The sequence below is a fragment of the Hypanus sabinus genome, chromosome 12, assembly GCF_030144855.1.
Source record: "Hypanus sabinus isolate sHypSab1 chromosome 12, sHypSab1.hap1, whole genome shotgun sequence".
NCBI classification, from domain to species: Eukaryota; Metazoa; Chordata; class Chondrichthyes; order Myliobatiformes; family Dasyatidae; genus Hypanus; species Hypanus sabinus.
The window spans coordinates 37,030,330-37,047,458 of NC_082717.1; the positions used below are offsets into that span (position 1 = coordinate 37,030,330).

The 17,129-nt window shown below is 37.3% G+C and overlaps 1 protein-coding gene across 5 annotated transcripts in view; it reads right to left on the reverse strand.

The window, feature by feature from the left end:
* Positions 1-17,129, reverse strand: part of mta3 (metastasis associated 1 family, member 3) — a 192,208-nt gene that overhangs the window by 20,518 nt on the left and 154,561 nt on the right. For 3 of the 5 annotated variants that reach the window (XM_059985759.1, XM_059985758.1, XM_059985761.1), the window contains exon 19: positions 14,970-15,124. The exons of 1 other annotated variant lie outside the window; for it this stretch is intronic. In XM_059985759.1, the coding sequence (XP_059841742.1) occupies positions 14,970-15,124 (155 nt within the window). Of the gene's footprint in view, positions 1-377; positions 406-4,120; positions 4,157-14,969; positions 15,125-17,129 lie in introns of all 5 variants that reach the window. One more of the 5 variants, XM_059985760.1, reaches the window with a different exon arrangement.

Sequence of the window (17,129 nt, forward strand, 5' to 3'; positions counted from 1 at the left end):
GATTCAGAATCTCCACAGGAAGAATATTCACAACAGAAGTGCACAAATAATTAAGCACATGCTTTATTACACCATTTAGAATAATAAAGAACATTAAAACCATGAATTTAAAAGCAATTTAAAAACTGACAGCTTTAGTGGAGCATGACAAATGCTACAAAATAATTGGCATAATTTTCTAAATATCCCTAAAATTGTACAATTCATCTTAAGGAATTAAAAAAAAACACAAAATCACAGTTCTGGTTGTGTCACATAAATTAGCATGCTGTTTTAACTGTCAACAATCCCTCCTTTATGAAATGACAGTCTCATTTAAGGTCTGGCTGTGAATGGCTTTTAAGTGAGCATTAAATCATGGGAAGATCTATACTTACTGTGGAAAGGTGTTCAATTGCTTCAGCACTGAAATGAGATAAGCATTCATACATTTAAAAATGGATCTACAAACATATACTGTACTTCTCTCTTAACTTGCTGAAAGTGGTGGTTAAGTGGGATAGCTCCTGAAATGGATGAAGGGTTTGCTACATATGATTAAGCTATGGCTGCCTTTTTCAATGCTGCCCCCTCACCATTGCATGCCACCTGCTCATTCACATGATTGACACTGGTAACAGTACAAGCTTACTGCCTTAGCAAGCTGGCAGACATCACCAAAAGCTAGCTTGCTCCTCTAAAAAGGGAGATGCACATGATGACAACAAACGAGATAGACAACTGGCATTACAGTTGGTTCCATGGCTTGTTGATGTTGTACTAGTCTTAATGTAGGAGACAGGGAGGAAAAGAATTGTCTTAGTCTGAGAGGAGGTCTTCCATACACATTTTGAAGGATGTGTGTGGATGAAGCTATGCAGTAAACTAGAAAGCATGGAAGCAATGCTGCAGGAAGTTCAAGGACTTCAGAAATGATCATGGACTGTAAAGGCGATCAAAAGCCAGTGAAGGCATTCTCAAATGTCATGTCCTGTCAATTGACTGCCAATCTCACTAATACACAAAATACCACATGCTTTATCAATCTCTATCAATCAGGGCATAGAACTAAAATTAATCTAAATCTGACTCTGCATTTATCTACCATTGTTGTAAGTCTTACACCCACAACTCACAGCTTGGACTGTCAAACATGATATGTACACCTCCCATATACTGAATGGCACAAAGTGACACAAGATCTCAGACAGGCACAACTAACTATCATTAGGAGGAGAAACTGCTCTGCAGAAGTGAAAATGTCAGGAATCAATCAGTGACCAGCACAGGAGATAAAGATACCGTCAAATCTAACCTTCCTTATCACAACCAATTTCTCACTCTTCCTCCAAAGCCAGCTGATCTAGCCATTTTTTCTTTCTTTCATTCTACAAAACCACAACCTTGAGTTTTTCTCCTTCAAATACCCAAGAATGACAAGGCTAACCAATCAATGACAGCAGGAAACAGAATGGTGAAAAAGCTTGCTTAAGTCAATAACTCCAAGAGATTCAATTCACTGCCCAATTCCGCGCAGGTATTGTCATGGCTTTGTGTTATGACAGACAGACAGACATACTTTATTGATCCCGAGGGAAAATGGGTTTTGTTACAGCTGCACCAACCAAGAATAGTGAAGAATAGTGAATGATTGAGCTAAAGGGTTACAGCAAAGGAACTAGAGCAACTAGACAAGAAATTGGGGGTGGGGCCAAATTATAATACCTTTTGAAGTTAAAGTGCACATATTTATGTTTACCATAACATAGTGAGCTTTAAAAATACTAATACTTAAGTCTACAAGGTTTGGCAACCTTTTGAAAAGCGTTAAATTCAAATGATAATGACACATAAAAAATTTGTGGCTAACTTTATTAGTGAATAACTAATTACAAATAGATTTATTTCAAATATTACTCTGGAAATTGTGCAAAGTTTTAGAAAAATCTTTTTTTGGAAACCTACTATTTTATCAGCTTTCTGAAATCAATGTGAGGTGTGGCAATGGCACAGTTCCAGGTAGATCAGAACTGTTAAGTATTATTTTATGCTCCTCTGTGATCTCTTTCAAACCATAGATTTCAGCTTAATTGCCTTAGTGATGGATAAATTCTACATTTGGCTGCCTTATATATACAAGAGGAACATAAATTTAAACCTTATCCCTGAGGCTCCACATTTTGCATCTCATTAGTGGAACACATCTACTTACAGAAAATAATTTTTTAAAAACTTGGATCACCTCGAGCTTTATCTAGAATGATTTAATATGTTATACAAGCAAGTTTTGTTTTATATATTGTTGCTTGTAGATTGTACTATTCCAATATACTTCCCCATTTCCCTTGTTCAATGCTTTGCAAAACCCAGAACTTAATCACCATGTCCTAACTTGTAACTTCTCATTCATGTATTATCCCTGTGTTCACAATGACTTACTACACCTGCTTAAGCAGGACTTTGATTTTAAAGTTTTCAGCCTTGCTTCCAAGACCCTCCATCGCTATATAATCTCTTGTAGCTCTATGGTTCTCCAGTTGTTTATGCTCCTCCAAATCCAACCTCTTGAGCATCCTCAATTTTAATCACTTCATCGATGGCCATGCTTTTAACTATCAACACCTAAGGAATTCTCACCCTAAACCTCTGTTTTAAAAATCTATTCCTTTGCCATTTGAAATGTCATAATAATGTATCCTCTGGCAAACAGTGATCATAACAGAAAGAACCAAAGTAAACAGTGACTTATGAGGAACGTGTTGATCAAATAATATTTAAATGTTTGACTTGCAGATAAATAAAATGTAATTTTCATGAATACACATTCCATCAAGATATAGAGATGCTACAGGATTATGCTCCAAGCAAAGTTAACTAGAGAAGGGTAATTATCATTAAATTAGACAAGAAGTTTATAACACTGCAAGGAAATACATGAGGATTGAGGAGTAGTTGAAACCAAACATGGGCCAAAATTGAAAGCAAGATTGGGAATGAAGTAAGAAGATAGGGGTGATACATGACCACTGTACCAGCCAGATCACCCAGTGGCCAGTCACTTTAATTCCACTTCACATTCCTACACTGATAATGCCTGTCCATACTCTCCTCTATTGCCAAGTCGAAGCAAGACACAGATTAGAAGAACATCCCAGTAGTTCCCAACCTGATGTAATGAATGCCAATTTCTCTAACTTCGGGTTACCACTCCCTTCTGTCCTCTTTTGACTTCCTTACCTGACCCCTCTCCCCATCAACACATTTCTTTCCCTTCCCCCATCTTCTCGATCCAACTATGACCCACACACTTTTCCCTTCGGTTCCCCTCCCCTCGTATTTCCCTTTATTCCATGTCCCACTATCCCTTCCTATTAGATTCAATTTTCTTCATACCTCTGTTATTTCCATCTATCACAATATATTTTCTTACTATTTGGGCTTTCTAATCTGAGATCTGCTGTTTTAAGAAAGAGTGACACACATCCAAGCCAGGTTGTTGCAGAAGGAAGCTCTCTCTGTGAACAAAAGGTTACTCAGTCCCAAACAACTTTTTTCCAGCATGCAAATGTTGCACCACTCACACCAGTAACTTTGCAGCTTTTTTCAACTACTCTTGCAGTGGCGAATGGTAGGGGAAGCTGAGGGAGGTAACTTGGGAAGAAGAGGCTGACCTCATAGCGCAAGTTGGGCAAGTCCATTCAATACCATGAGGAAAAATGGTCCAAACTTCTAACATTTACAACACGTACAAGTAGTCACCCCTTGAAGGCCTAGGCTAGAGCTTTTAGGGGAATTACACATTCAAGAGGGAAAAATTTAGAAGGGAATTGTTATCTCTGCTTCATTTCATCAATAGATCACTAAAAAATCATATTATTAGTCCATTCACATTATTATTGACAGTATTATCTCATTGACATTTATGGGATCTTGACATATATAAATTCCCTGCCACTCTGCACACTATTTGCCAAATTGACAATATTGCTACTGTATGTATTTAGCCTAGAAGTGACTTTACATGCCATGGGGACTTGAAAGTCACTTTAGAAATGCAAGTCCTTGCAACATGATTGCCTGTACATACATACATGTACAAATATGAAGGCAACATTATGTGCCATTACCACAAACAACTTACTTCCTGACTTTGGGGAAACTGGAACTCTGCATCCATCTGCAAAACAAAAATATCATACATGATCTGCTCATAATAAAATTGTAGATCTCACCCAAAACAAACTTCTATAATTAAAAAAAATAAGTGACACCCTAAATTTGCTTTAAGTGCAATAATTTGTACTGGAATATGTCAACTACACGAATATTTAAAACATTGTATTGTGAAAGGTCAATTTGCAAACTCAACAGCTTCACTTGCTTTATAAATGTGCAAACAATCCTGGTTCTTTAGAAACAGCAGAAATTTAATCAATAATAAATGTACATGTGAAAAGGTAGGTGGATTAATAGAAAGATTTGTAAATAATATTCCAAATTGTCACGATAATAGCATAAACAAGTTTGAATTAAATACACGTCAAAAGACCTTTTCTCTGATATAGTTAAGTGTGCTGTGTTTTTAAAACATAAGTTTTTAAAACTATTTTTTTAATTTATTAAAGAAAACCCATATCTAATTTCAATCTGACTAGCCAGTTTTGGATTTCAGCAACTGACATAGCTAAAGCAACCGTAACTATTTTAACAAAGTTGTATTGACTCCATATTAAGCAGCAGGGGGCACTGACATTCAATCTGAAGAGATTTCCTTATATAATTCTTGTGGTCATGTGATAACTAGGATTAACATATAATATCAGCTGGAAAATCATTAATTGAAAACCAGCAAGTTGATCATCCAAGAGATTAGTGAAGCAAGACGAGTTTCACTTGAGGATTTAATCTACTTTCAAGCTTTTGTTTTTGTTTCACATTTTAATCCATTGTGTCCTTTCTTCAACATCTACATGTCAATTTCTGAATTATTTCAAAAATCAAAATCAAACAGCATGTAGCTTCTGTATACAATTGGAACAGTGACAAGAACAATCAGAATTTTTCTACAGGAAAGTGATCAAAGTAAAAGACCAAAACAGTTAACAAAATGAAACACTAACTTACAGTACAGCAAGGAAAAGCAATGCAGTTTTAATATAAGAATTAAACAGCATCAACTGGACAATCCTTTTCAGTAGATGGTGTTGTGTGCTCCTTCAAATGGGGGTGATAAACAAAATGCTTTAAGTTGGTTTGTAAAATATAAACCCCAAAAATATGAGAATAGACTCCACTACTTCCTCATTATATAAAAAAATCTCATAATATCACAAATACATAGTCCTTTTCTGCAAGTTACAAAGAGGTGTTTTACATTAATTAGGTTGCACTTTGACTGGATTAGTGACAATGTGAAGAAAGTAAAACATAGAAGTAAAATAATTAAAGTTTATTATTAAACCTTTAAGTAAGATTAACAGAATTATGTGAAGCATTCAGTGATCAACACCATTATCCCCTCAGTACTCATCACTATGCTTCAAAAACCGGGCCTCTGTGCCTTGCTCTGGAACTGGATCCTTGACTTCCTTATCAGGGGAATACAGTTGGTGCAGAACGGTAACATTACTTTCTCCTCACTGACAATCAACACAGATGCAGGTCAAGGATGCATGGTTATCCCATTGCTATGCTCTCTACACTTATGATTGTGTGGCTAAACACAGCCCAAACACCATCAAAAATTCACCAATGATACAACTGTTGCTGGCAGAATCTCAGGCAGTGACAAAGGAAAGTACAGGAGTGAGATAGATTGGGTGGTTGCGTGGTTTCCAATAAAAATCTTGCACTCAACATCAGCAAGACCACGGAATTGATTGTGGATTTCAGGAAGGAAAAATCAGGAGAACACACGGCAGTCCTCATCAAAGGGATCAGCGGGGCTGAGCAGCTTCGAGTTCCTGGGTGTCAACATCTCAGAATGTCATATCCTGGGTCCAACATATTAACACAATTAGAAAGAAGGCACAGAAGTAGCCCTCCTTAGGAGTTTGAGAAGATTCTAGCAAATTTCAGCAATGTACTGTGGACAGTGTTCTGACTGGTTACATTGTTGTCTGGTATGGCCAATGTATACGATTGAAAAAAGCTGCAAAGCGCTGTAGACTCAGCATGCTCCATCACAGGCTCTAGTCTCCCCATCATCGAAGGACATCTTCAGTAGGCAAATCCTCAAAACAATGGCATCCATCCACGAAGGACACTCACCATGCAGGATGTGTCCTCTTCTCATTACTACCATCAGGGCGGAGGAATTGGAGCCCGAAGACTCACACACAACAGCTTCTTCCCTTCCACCATCAGGCTTCTGAATGGTCCAAGGGCCCATGTACACAACCTCACTATTTTGCTGTCTTTTTACAGTATTTAATTGTGTATTCTTATTGCAAACTCTAGTCATCGTTATGTATTACACTGCTACCACAAAGCAACAAATGTCACATTATATGTCAGTGACTATAAACCTGGTTCTCATTCATATTACTGTATTGCCAACCAGTGTTTTAGCTGATAGGTTATAACACAAGGAAACAGCAATAATTTCACTGCTAAAGTGGCTGAAAGAAATTGGTAGCCTAAAACATCTACTGAATGGCTAAAATTAAAATAACTTTTTCAGTAAAACATTATTCTAGGCAGATCTTAATCAAAATCTATGTGACAAGGCAAGCTGGATTCAGAATTGACATGCCCATAGTATGCAGAGGGTAGTGCTGGAGGTCATCAGTGACCAGTGGTGCTCCACAGGAATCAGTGCTGGGATCACTACTGCATGTGAGATATACACTCAGCGGCCACTTTATTAGTTACCTCCATTTCAATGTTCGATGTGTTGTGTGTTCAGAGACGCTCTTGTGCACACAACTGCTGTAACCTGTGATTATCTGAGTTGCTGTTGTCTTCCTGACTTAATGACCTCTCTCGTTAACAAGGTGTTTTCGCCCGTGGAACTGCCACTCACTGGATGATTTTTTTTTTTGTTTACCACACCATTCTGTGTAAACTCGAGAGCAGCCTTTCGCCCTGGAGGAACCCTTGGAATAATTTTCAGGTCTCAGGGAACTCCTGTATTATATCTACAGCTCATGGTATGTTAGCGTGATCAATAAGTTGCAGATATAATAATCCATATATTGTAATAAAATTGATCAAAATGTTATAGCATAACACATAAAGGTATACCACTCTGTAATCAAAAATTTAAAGATGTCATACATCATAAAAGGAATTTTTTATATTAAAAAAATCAACCCCCTACCAACTACCAAAGAAAAAAGCTGATGGATGGTAATGGATAATTAGAAAAAAAAACATTCGCTTAAGAAGAGAAGATAAAAATATACATAAAAGTCTGTGCACTGTTAAACTTTATAAATTGGAAAAATAATTTAGGAAAGGTCCCCAAAAAGATTGTTTCGAATTTAAGACTGAGCAGCAATAATAACAATCCAAAAATAACTGTCAATGCTCTTTTGAGTAGAGAATGAATTTTTAGCCAACTTTTCTTGAAAAAATCAGGTAGTTAAGCTTAGCTTACCTTTCTTGAAATTAATCTCTTTCCCTTTCATAAATTTTACAACAGCAAAGTGGCAGACTAGCAGCTAAATTGCGGTGCATAAAATTCCTTATTTAGAATGAAAATTTCCCTCCAATTTTCTCCTACACTTGTAGAGTTTGTTCACTCTATAGGTCAGACAGTGGTGTGCTAGGGGAAGCTGAGGGAGGTAACTTGGGAAGAAGAGGCTGACCTCATAGCGCAAGTTGGGCAAGTCCATTCAATGCTCAGAAAATGCATTTCACGTTCACCAGCCTACTGTAGTCCCCTCCATGCAATGCAGCGCTCACTAACTATCCACAGCCTCCCCATCTCCAGTCTAAAACTGAGAATGGACTCAACCAAATAAACACGGTTCAACTGCGCACTGCCACACTGGGCTGAGAGACCTCCAAGGAGATTGCTAACGGGGCTGTTTGGTCCCTGCCCACTAGTGCGAGCACTAGCATATCATGCAGAGTTTGAAAAACAATGTTTTATTTTTAATCTCGATCTCCCGTGGAACTCCTAGTGACCTCTCGTTGAACGCCAGTTGAGAAACCCTGCTCTAGAGACTGTTGTACATGTAAATCCCAGCAGATCAGCAGTTTCTGAGATACTCAAACCACCCCATTTGGTAACAACAATCATTCTATGGTTAAGGTCACTTAGATCACATTTCTTCCCCATTCTGGTGTTCGGTCTGAACCTCTTGGCCGCATCTGCATGCTTTTAAGTATTGAGCTGTTGCCACATGATTGGCTGATCAGATATTTGCACCAGTGAGCAGGTGTACAGGTGTATCTATTTATGTGGTCACTGAATATTTGTGATTTTTATTAAACTGTAATTGTGTGGGTTGCAGACAGCACAAAGAGTGTTGGGGTTACTGACAGATGAAGGAGGCTGTCAACAGTTACACCAGGACATACATCACTTACAGATATGGATGGTGAAATGGCAGATGGAATTTAATTTGAGCAATGTAAGGTGTTGCACTCTGGAGGGCAAGTATAAGGGAAAAGTATACAATTAATGGCAGGGCTTTTAGTAACACTGATATACGGAGGAATCTTGGGGTTCAAGTTCTTAGATCCATGAAGTTGACCACCCATAGAGTGGTAAGTAAGGCAAATAGCATGCCTGCCTTCATTGGTCTGGACATTGGGTATAAAAGTACGGAAGTTATGTTACAGCGACATAAAACTTTGGTTAGACTACACTTCTGGGTATTATGTACAAATCTAGTTACACCATTACAGAAAGGATTAGCAAGTTTTGGAAAGGGTACATAACAGATTTGTCAGAATGATGTTTGAGTTAAAGGTAATAAGCTATAAGGAGAGGTTGGACAAACTTGGGTTGTGCTCTTTGGAGCACTGAAGACCGAAGAGAGACAAGATTGAACTTTATAAAATTTTGAGAAGGATAGGTTGTTAAGAGTTTCTATTCCCCCAGGGGAGAAATGTCAAACTCCTGAGGATGTGTATTTAAGGCAAGAAGGGGGAAGTTTTGTATAGGGTTGGTAGGTGCCTGGAATGGGCTGGCCTGGGGGTGAGGCGGCAAGTGGAGAAAACAGATATAATAATGGCTTTCAAGACACTATTAGATAGGCACATGCATGGAATGGAGGAATATTGATAGAATGCAGAGAGAAGAGATTTAATTTCCACAAGGCCTGTTTCTATGCTGTACTGCTCTATCTTCTACAATCACAATTTTTTGTTCTCCTTTATGGTTTCAAATCCAGATGACACAATTGAACAAAACACACGTCTGAACACTGAAATGATATCTATCAAATTATAAATAGAAAAATTATAAATAAGGTTTGAAAATCTCACCTATTATTGAAAGAGCAAGTAACTGATACGTTAAAAACAGTAAAAGTTATGTTAATTACTGCAATCCTTCAAACCCTATGCCCCAAAGACTCACATGAACATAACTACATCCAAACTTAATTCATTTTTGTTCTATAATTTACAAGGCAGACATAGAATAATTCCTTTGCTGATTCTGATGGCCTAATATTTAATGGTTAATCACAAATATGTTGGCAACTTGATATAGCCACATAAATCTAAAGACATTGATTGGGTGTATGAACTTGTATTCATTGCCTACACTTAAGGACTGTCATATCAGACTGCCCAAAGAGAAAAGCTTTCTGCTGTTACTGACTAAAAAACTTCTCAATATTCAGCCAGCTTCATGCTAAGCTGAGGAGTATTTAAAAATGTAATCTAGGCCCAAATGTAATCACAAAAAAGAAGTTTATAAAGCTGAGTTAGACATGGTGCAGTACCATAGAATCTATAGCAATAATCATGCATGCACATGAAAATTAAATAGACAAAGCGATATTCAGCAGACATTTCAATTACTTTTCAAAGATATTTCACTGCATCAGCTAGAATTATTGCATAATTCCCTTGACTTATTAATATTCTTCTGCCAAGATAACATCATATATTGAATGTTTTCCTGCACCTTAGAGAGAAAGGAAGAAATGCACCCTCCAATTAATTAAAATATTTCTTGATTATAAAAAAAATCACCATACATGACATTCTGTTTGAGTGATGCAAAAAACAGAAAGTCTTGAGAACATTATTGTCCAAGATTCAGCCTTGAGTGTACCCAACTGAGCACCAACACTGGCGAGGTACAGAATTTCAAAAATTCATAATCCTCTGAGTAAACAAATACCTGACGTCATTGTGACACAAATTTTAGACTTTCTAGCCGAAGCAAATATTCTCTGAGCATCTATTCATCAACTTTATGGAGCATTACATATTTCAATGAGACTATTTATCATTTTTATAGGAAGTTCTTACCCACCCTTTCCCCAAAAGGAATTAATCTAGTAAATTTACATTGCACTACATCCAATTCACTCCATCAGTTTGAATTCAAGACCATCAATTTCCTTCCTGATAAGTTGCATGTTCTATATTCATTTTAATATTGCATACATCAGCATTTACTAGCTTCTCATCATGTTAAAAACAATTTTACTACTGTCTGCTAAAAATTAATAACCTCATACTTGTCTGTATTTTACTTCTATCAACTATTCATTGAAGCCATCCAAATCAATTTGCATAAAAACTGGATTCATTAGAATTTGCTGTTTGTGTGTAAATCCCACAAAAAAATAAAGTTTGTCACATGCTTTGAGTGTGGTTGAGCGAACTTCTTGTTGAAACTCCAGCAAAGTGGATATTGGCCTTGTAGTGAGTTATGCCAATGTGCATATTATTCCTTCTTCTGTACTTGCCGCTCATGATGACATCATCATGCCCACAGCACCCATGATTTACAAACACTGAGGTTCCAGCAATGTAAGTACTGTATATGCTGGATTGTTGCAACATAGACTTGCTTGAAAAACAGCAAAAAAAAACTACCTATCTATCAAACTCTTCCTTTTAGCATGCAGATAACACAGAAGACAAGGTTTTTTTTTAAACAATGAAATTTATGCGGCAATACAAACCTGCTTTTACATTTAACTGTGTTCAAGATGTCTGCTATTCCAAAAAGATAGTTTCAGTCCAGGAATAATTTCCTTTTGAGCAGGTTAGATACAAATTACTCATGACAATGAAAAGGCAGAAAGCAAAAAAAAACACAGTACAATCTGCAACTATTGTCTTCCAAATGTACTTTATAATAGGCAGGGTTAATTCTACTTGAAAGCTCTGCACAGAGGTATCCAAAGCACAACAGGTGATGTTGAGATAAAAGGGATTAAGTTTCATCTTAAAATGTTCTTTCTAGTAAACCTCTGGAGATAAAACTTAACCCACAGTTTTCCCAAGGACCCGAGTTGAAACTTAAAATCATTAGCTACCAAAAGTCACTAAACAAAGTATAAAGGAAAAAGGCACCTTATGTGATAAAGTTGACCGGCAAATGGGGATCTATCCTGACATGGGCTAAGAAGCCACTTAATTTTCGAAACTGTTACTTCAAAACAATTTGGATCATGCATCCTTCCTGGCACTGGATTCAGTCAATCCTGCCAAGTGCCCTCAAGCATCTATTGAAAGCAGTCACTCTTTGAGAATAATTGTCTGATTGACTTGGTTAACAGAAGTCTGACATAATCAGACTTACTGACTTGCCCAAATTTTAAGTTTCACCCAAAATGCTGAACTTTTCCATTGTGATCTGGAAGAATCATCTGCTACTCAGGGAACATGACCACTTGGAGGAGCAGCAATGGGAAGTAGAGAAAGCATGTTAAAAAGGGCAATGTTATAATAATTATGTGGGATTTAAAAATGCAGGAAGGTTGGGAAAATCGGTTGGTTCTGGATGCCAAAGAGGGAATTTTTTAGAATGCCTACAAGATGGATTCTTAGAGCAGCTTGTGGTTCATCCCACTAAGGAGAAAGGTACTTCTGGATTAGGTGTTATGTAATGACGAAGATTTGATTAGAGAACTTAAAATAAAGGAACCCTTACGAGGCAATGATCATAATATGACAGTATTCACACTGCAGTTTGAGAGGGAGAAGCTAAAGTTAGATGTATCAGCATAATAGTGGAGTCAAGTGAATTACAAAGGCATGAGAGAGAAGTTGGCCAAAATTGATTGAAAGGGGACACTAGCAGGGATGATGGCTGAACAGCAATGGTTGGAGTTTCTGGGAGCAATGCAGAAGGTGTAGGACAGATACATTCCAAAGATGAAGAAGTTATCTAAATTGAGGATAATGCAAACATGCCTGGCAAGGAAAGTCAAAGACACATAAAAAGAAAGGAGAGGATAGATAATATAGTAAAAGTTAGTGGGAAATTGGAGGACTGGGAATAATTTTTAAAAACCAACAGAAGGCAATTAAAAAGCCATAATGAGAAAAAAAGAAGAGATTTTAAGGTAAGCCAGCCAATAATATAAAAGAGGATACCAATTTTTTTTCTGATATATAGAGAGTAAAAGAGAGGCAAGAGGGGATTTCAGACTGCTGTAAAATAATGCTGCAGAAGTAGCAATAGGGGACAAAGAAATGGCTGACAAACTTAATAAATATTTTGCGTCAGTTTTCATGCAGAAATTCAAGTATGTCAGGGGACAGGAGTGAGTGTAGTTGGTATTACCAGGGAGAGGGTGCTTGGGAAGATAAAAGGTCTGAAAGTAGTAAGTCACCTGAACCAGATGGATTGCATCCAAGGGTTCTGAAAGAGGTAGCTGAAGAGACTGTGGAGGCATTAGTAATGATCTTCCAAGAATCAATAGATCTTGGAATAGTTCTGGAGGACTGGAAAACTGCAAATGTAATTCCACTCTTTAAGAAGGGAGGGAGGCAGTAGAAAGGAAATTATAGTCCAGTTAGCCTACAGGTTAACCCATAGGATGAGTCAGTGGTAAAGAAGGCAAGTGCAATGTCAGCGTTCATTTTGGGAGGACTACAATACACCTTAAGAATAAGGATGCAATGCTGAGGCCTTATAAAGCATTGGCCAGACTGCACTTACAGTATTGTGAGCCCCTTATCAAAGAAAAGATGTGTTGGCATTGGAGCGGGTCCCGAGGAGGTTCATGAGAATTACTCTGGGAATGAAAGGGTTAAGGTACGAATGTCATTTGATAGCTCTAGGCCTGTACTTGCTGGTTTTTAGAAGAACGAGGAGGGATCTCATTGAAGCCCACTGAATATTGAAAGGCTTAGATAGAATATATGTGGAGAGAGCACAACCTCAGTATAGAAGGACATCATTTATTACAGAGATAAGGAATTCTTTAGCCAGAGACTAGTGAATCTGTGGAATTCATTGCTACAGACAGCTATTGAGGCCAAATCATTGGGATTAGTTAGGGCATCAAAAAAAAAGGTAGGAGAATGGGATTGAGAGGGATAATACATCAGACATGATGGAATGGCAGAACAGACATGATGGGCCCAATGGTCTATTGCTGTTCGTATGTCTTGTGGTCTTTAATTGATTCTGGACTCTTACAGATTCTTATGGCATCAGATCAGATAGAGGCAAGGAAGTCATGAAATAAGGAAATTGCTGCAGGGAATCCTTAGGTAATTATACTAGGCCATCTTAAGCTGCTTCATTAGTGATTTCCCATTCACCATGTAAAAAGTGAAGGTGTTGGCTGATGACTGCAGAGGGGTCAATTTCACCCACAGTTTTACAGATAATGTGTCAACTCATGCCTGTATGCCCAGTCAAAATGAGGTATGGCCTGATGAATGGCTAGAAAGATTTGCAAACATTGATAGGTAATTAATATTTCTAATCTGAACGAGCCAAAATACCTTTTTACATTCAAAACTACTGCCATCATCTGTTCCCTCATCTACATCCTATGGGCCAATGTGGGTTAGAAATATAATGGATGAAACAAAGTGCAAAGATGGGGATGGGCTAGGTAATTCATAGCAGCTGACTTGTTCCAACAACTCTTTGATGCCTTTCCATTTGCCTAGATTAATATATATCTAAAAGTATTCAGGAGTCTTGATATCATTCCAGATTGAGCAGTCTATTTTATTGATACCTTATCCACCAACTTAAATATTCATTCCTTCCATAATGTACCTGCATTATCCCATCCATACATTTCTCCAGAGCATTACCATTCACCTCACCTGTCTCTAGTCCTAAATGTGCCTCTGCCATCCAAATTTAATTTCATCAGCACACTTAGATATATTACTCCTGATTTTCTCATCCAAATCATGAGTAAATAACATGAACAGCTATGCACTGGTACTAGAATATCCTAATAAAAACTGTCCTGAAATCTGAAAGTGACCAACCTTTTACTCCTGCCAGTATGTTAACTACTGACCCATCAGCTAGAATCATTTTAGCAAGCTCTTGACAGCATCTTTCTGAAAGCCCAAATACAGCTCAACTTTTCTCTCAGTAGCTTCAAAAACTCTAACAGATTTAATATAGTTTCTCTTTTATTAATCCACATTTGTCTCCTACCAGCCCTACTATTATTGCTAAGTTACTGTGCAGTTGCTTTCTCAACACATTACCTGCCTGCCTCAAATGATTTTCTAAAACTGAAGAGAAGTCCTACAGCCTTTACCTGATCAAAGTCTGTATACTGACACCATACTCAGTGGAACTGGACAGCTTGATGAAACAAGAAAATCCCAAGTAATCAGGATGCCAACAGTTATGTCTGCAAACTTTCAAGTTGATTAAAACTAAACAATAATTACATCATAATGTTGAACAGTGTCGCACATTAATTACTGGTGTAAGCTATATCACAAACAAAACTATTGCAACATTAATTTTTTGCTTAACCAAGTCATTGTAAGAATTATCTGTATTTTAAAATGATATATGACATGACATTTTAAACTAAATTAAATTGTTCTAATATTGAAAAAAGAAATCCCACCTTGTTTTCTCGGTAACTTTAAAAAAACCATCATCAGGTGCATCAATCCAGTTAGGCCGTTGTCTCTTGATCACTGGAACAGTACCAGGCTGGATTACATTGATTCCAGTCGACATTCCTTTTCCATTAGATAAGTATGGGAAATGATCAGCGTTCTGAAATAAATAAAAGAGTGCTGGCTGAACTAAAGATATCCGCCCTTTGATAGCTTGCTGTCGGTTATAATTTATCATGACCTTTAATCAGCATCACTTCTGCAAAATCTGGCTGGATCTTTACTGGGTATACACTAGACAACATTTTATTTCAAAGAATCAAACACACAAATTGCTGGAGGAACTCAACAGGTCAGCAGTGTCCATGGAAAAGAGTAAAGGGTCGAGTATTGGGCTGAGACCCTTCATCATTCCACACTTGCACCACCCTCTGTGTAAAGTGGTTTCACCCTCCAGTCCCATTAAACAGTTCACCTTTCACCCTTATCCTATGGCCTCTAGTACTAGTCTCATTCAACTTCAATGGAAAAAGCTTATTTACCCAATCTAAATCCCTCTTAATTCTGTAGTCCTCTCCTCTCATTTTCCTATGATCAAGGGAATGAAGTTTTAATCTATTCAACCTTTTACTATAAACTCAGATTGTCAAGTTCTGGCAACATCCTTATAAACTGTCTCTGTTTTCTTTCAATCTGAAAACTGCACACAGTACACAAAATTTGGCCTCACCAATGTCTTTATACAACTTCAACATAATATTCCAACTCCTGTACTCAATACTTTGATTTCTGAAGTCCAATGTGACAAATGCTCTTTATGATCCTATCTATCTGAGATACCATTTATAATGAATTACAGAGCAATAGTCCCAAACCCCTTTGTTCTATTGCATTCCTCAGTGCTTTACTATTCACTGTGCACGTCCTATTATGGCTTATCCTCCTGAAGTACAATACCTCACACTTGTTCGCATTAAATTTAATTTGCCATTCTTCACAGCCTATTGAGGGAACTATATCAAACTTAAATTTAAATAATGGAAAATATTGTGAAAGAAAAATTCTTGCTTCTTCCATTTTGGATAAAGAAAATGTAATCTCTAGAATTGGTGTTGAGAGCAGTTGAGCTATAAAAAAAATAGGAGAAACTGACAGTCTATTGCAAACAACACACACAAAATGCTGGAGGAACTCAGCAGGCCAGGCAGCATCTATGGAAAAGAGCACAGTTGACGTTTCTGGCTGAGACCCTTCATCAAGACTGGAGAAAAAATGATGAGGAGTCAGAATTAGAAGGTTCCCTTTTCCCATCTAACTCTGACTCCCATCTTTTTTCCTCCAGTCTTGACGAAGGATCTCAGTTCGAAATGTTGACTGAACCTTTTCCACAGATGCTGCCTGGCCTGCTGAGGTTCTCCAGCATTTTGAGTGCTTAGCTCAGATTCTGAGCATCTGAAAACTTTGTTTGTGATTAGCCTATCGCAAAGGTCATTTCATCCATTTAACTACAGGACTTAACTCAAGCATATTCTAAACACATCTGTCAATTACAAACTGGTACACATACAAAATGCTGTGGAATAACTTCTGCCCCCTTCCTTCCCAGTCCTGATGAAATATCATGAGTTTATTCTCCTCCATTGATGCTGTCTGACTTACTGAGTTCCTCCAGCATTTTGTGGGTGTTGCTCAAGGTTTCCAGCTTTCGCAGAATCTCTTGTGTTAATGGTGTAATTAGTGTAGTGGTAATAATAAGATTTATTTCAGTTTAACTTTACTCTCCTGGGTTCCACTGAACTCCCCACTGAAAATAGAAAACATTATAAGGTTGGTTTCTTAGCTGTGCATGTGCTTTTTAAACAGGACTTTGTACTGAGAAACATGCTTACTCTCAGCTTAGTAGAAGCAAAAAAAAAACAAATAGTAAGTGCATTTTATAAAACAATATTTGCTATTAAAATGTGCAGGTACTTAAGGTCATGTTATTTTATCCAGACCAGCCCAAAAAAAATCATTAAGTTAATTATGCCAGAAGCAAAGCATTTGCTTCATTAATTTGTAATCAAATTAAATAATCATTTAGCTAATCTCTTTGATGGGGAAAGAATCTGTCAGAATTTTTCACAGTGCAAAATGTTTACTCAACCAACAGTTTATTTATCAAA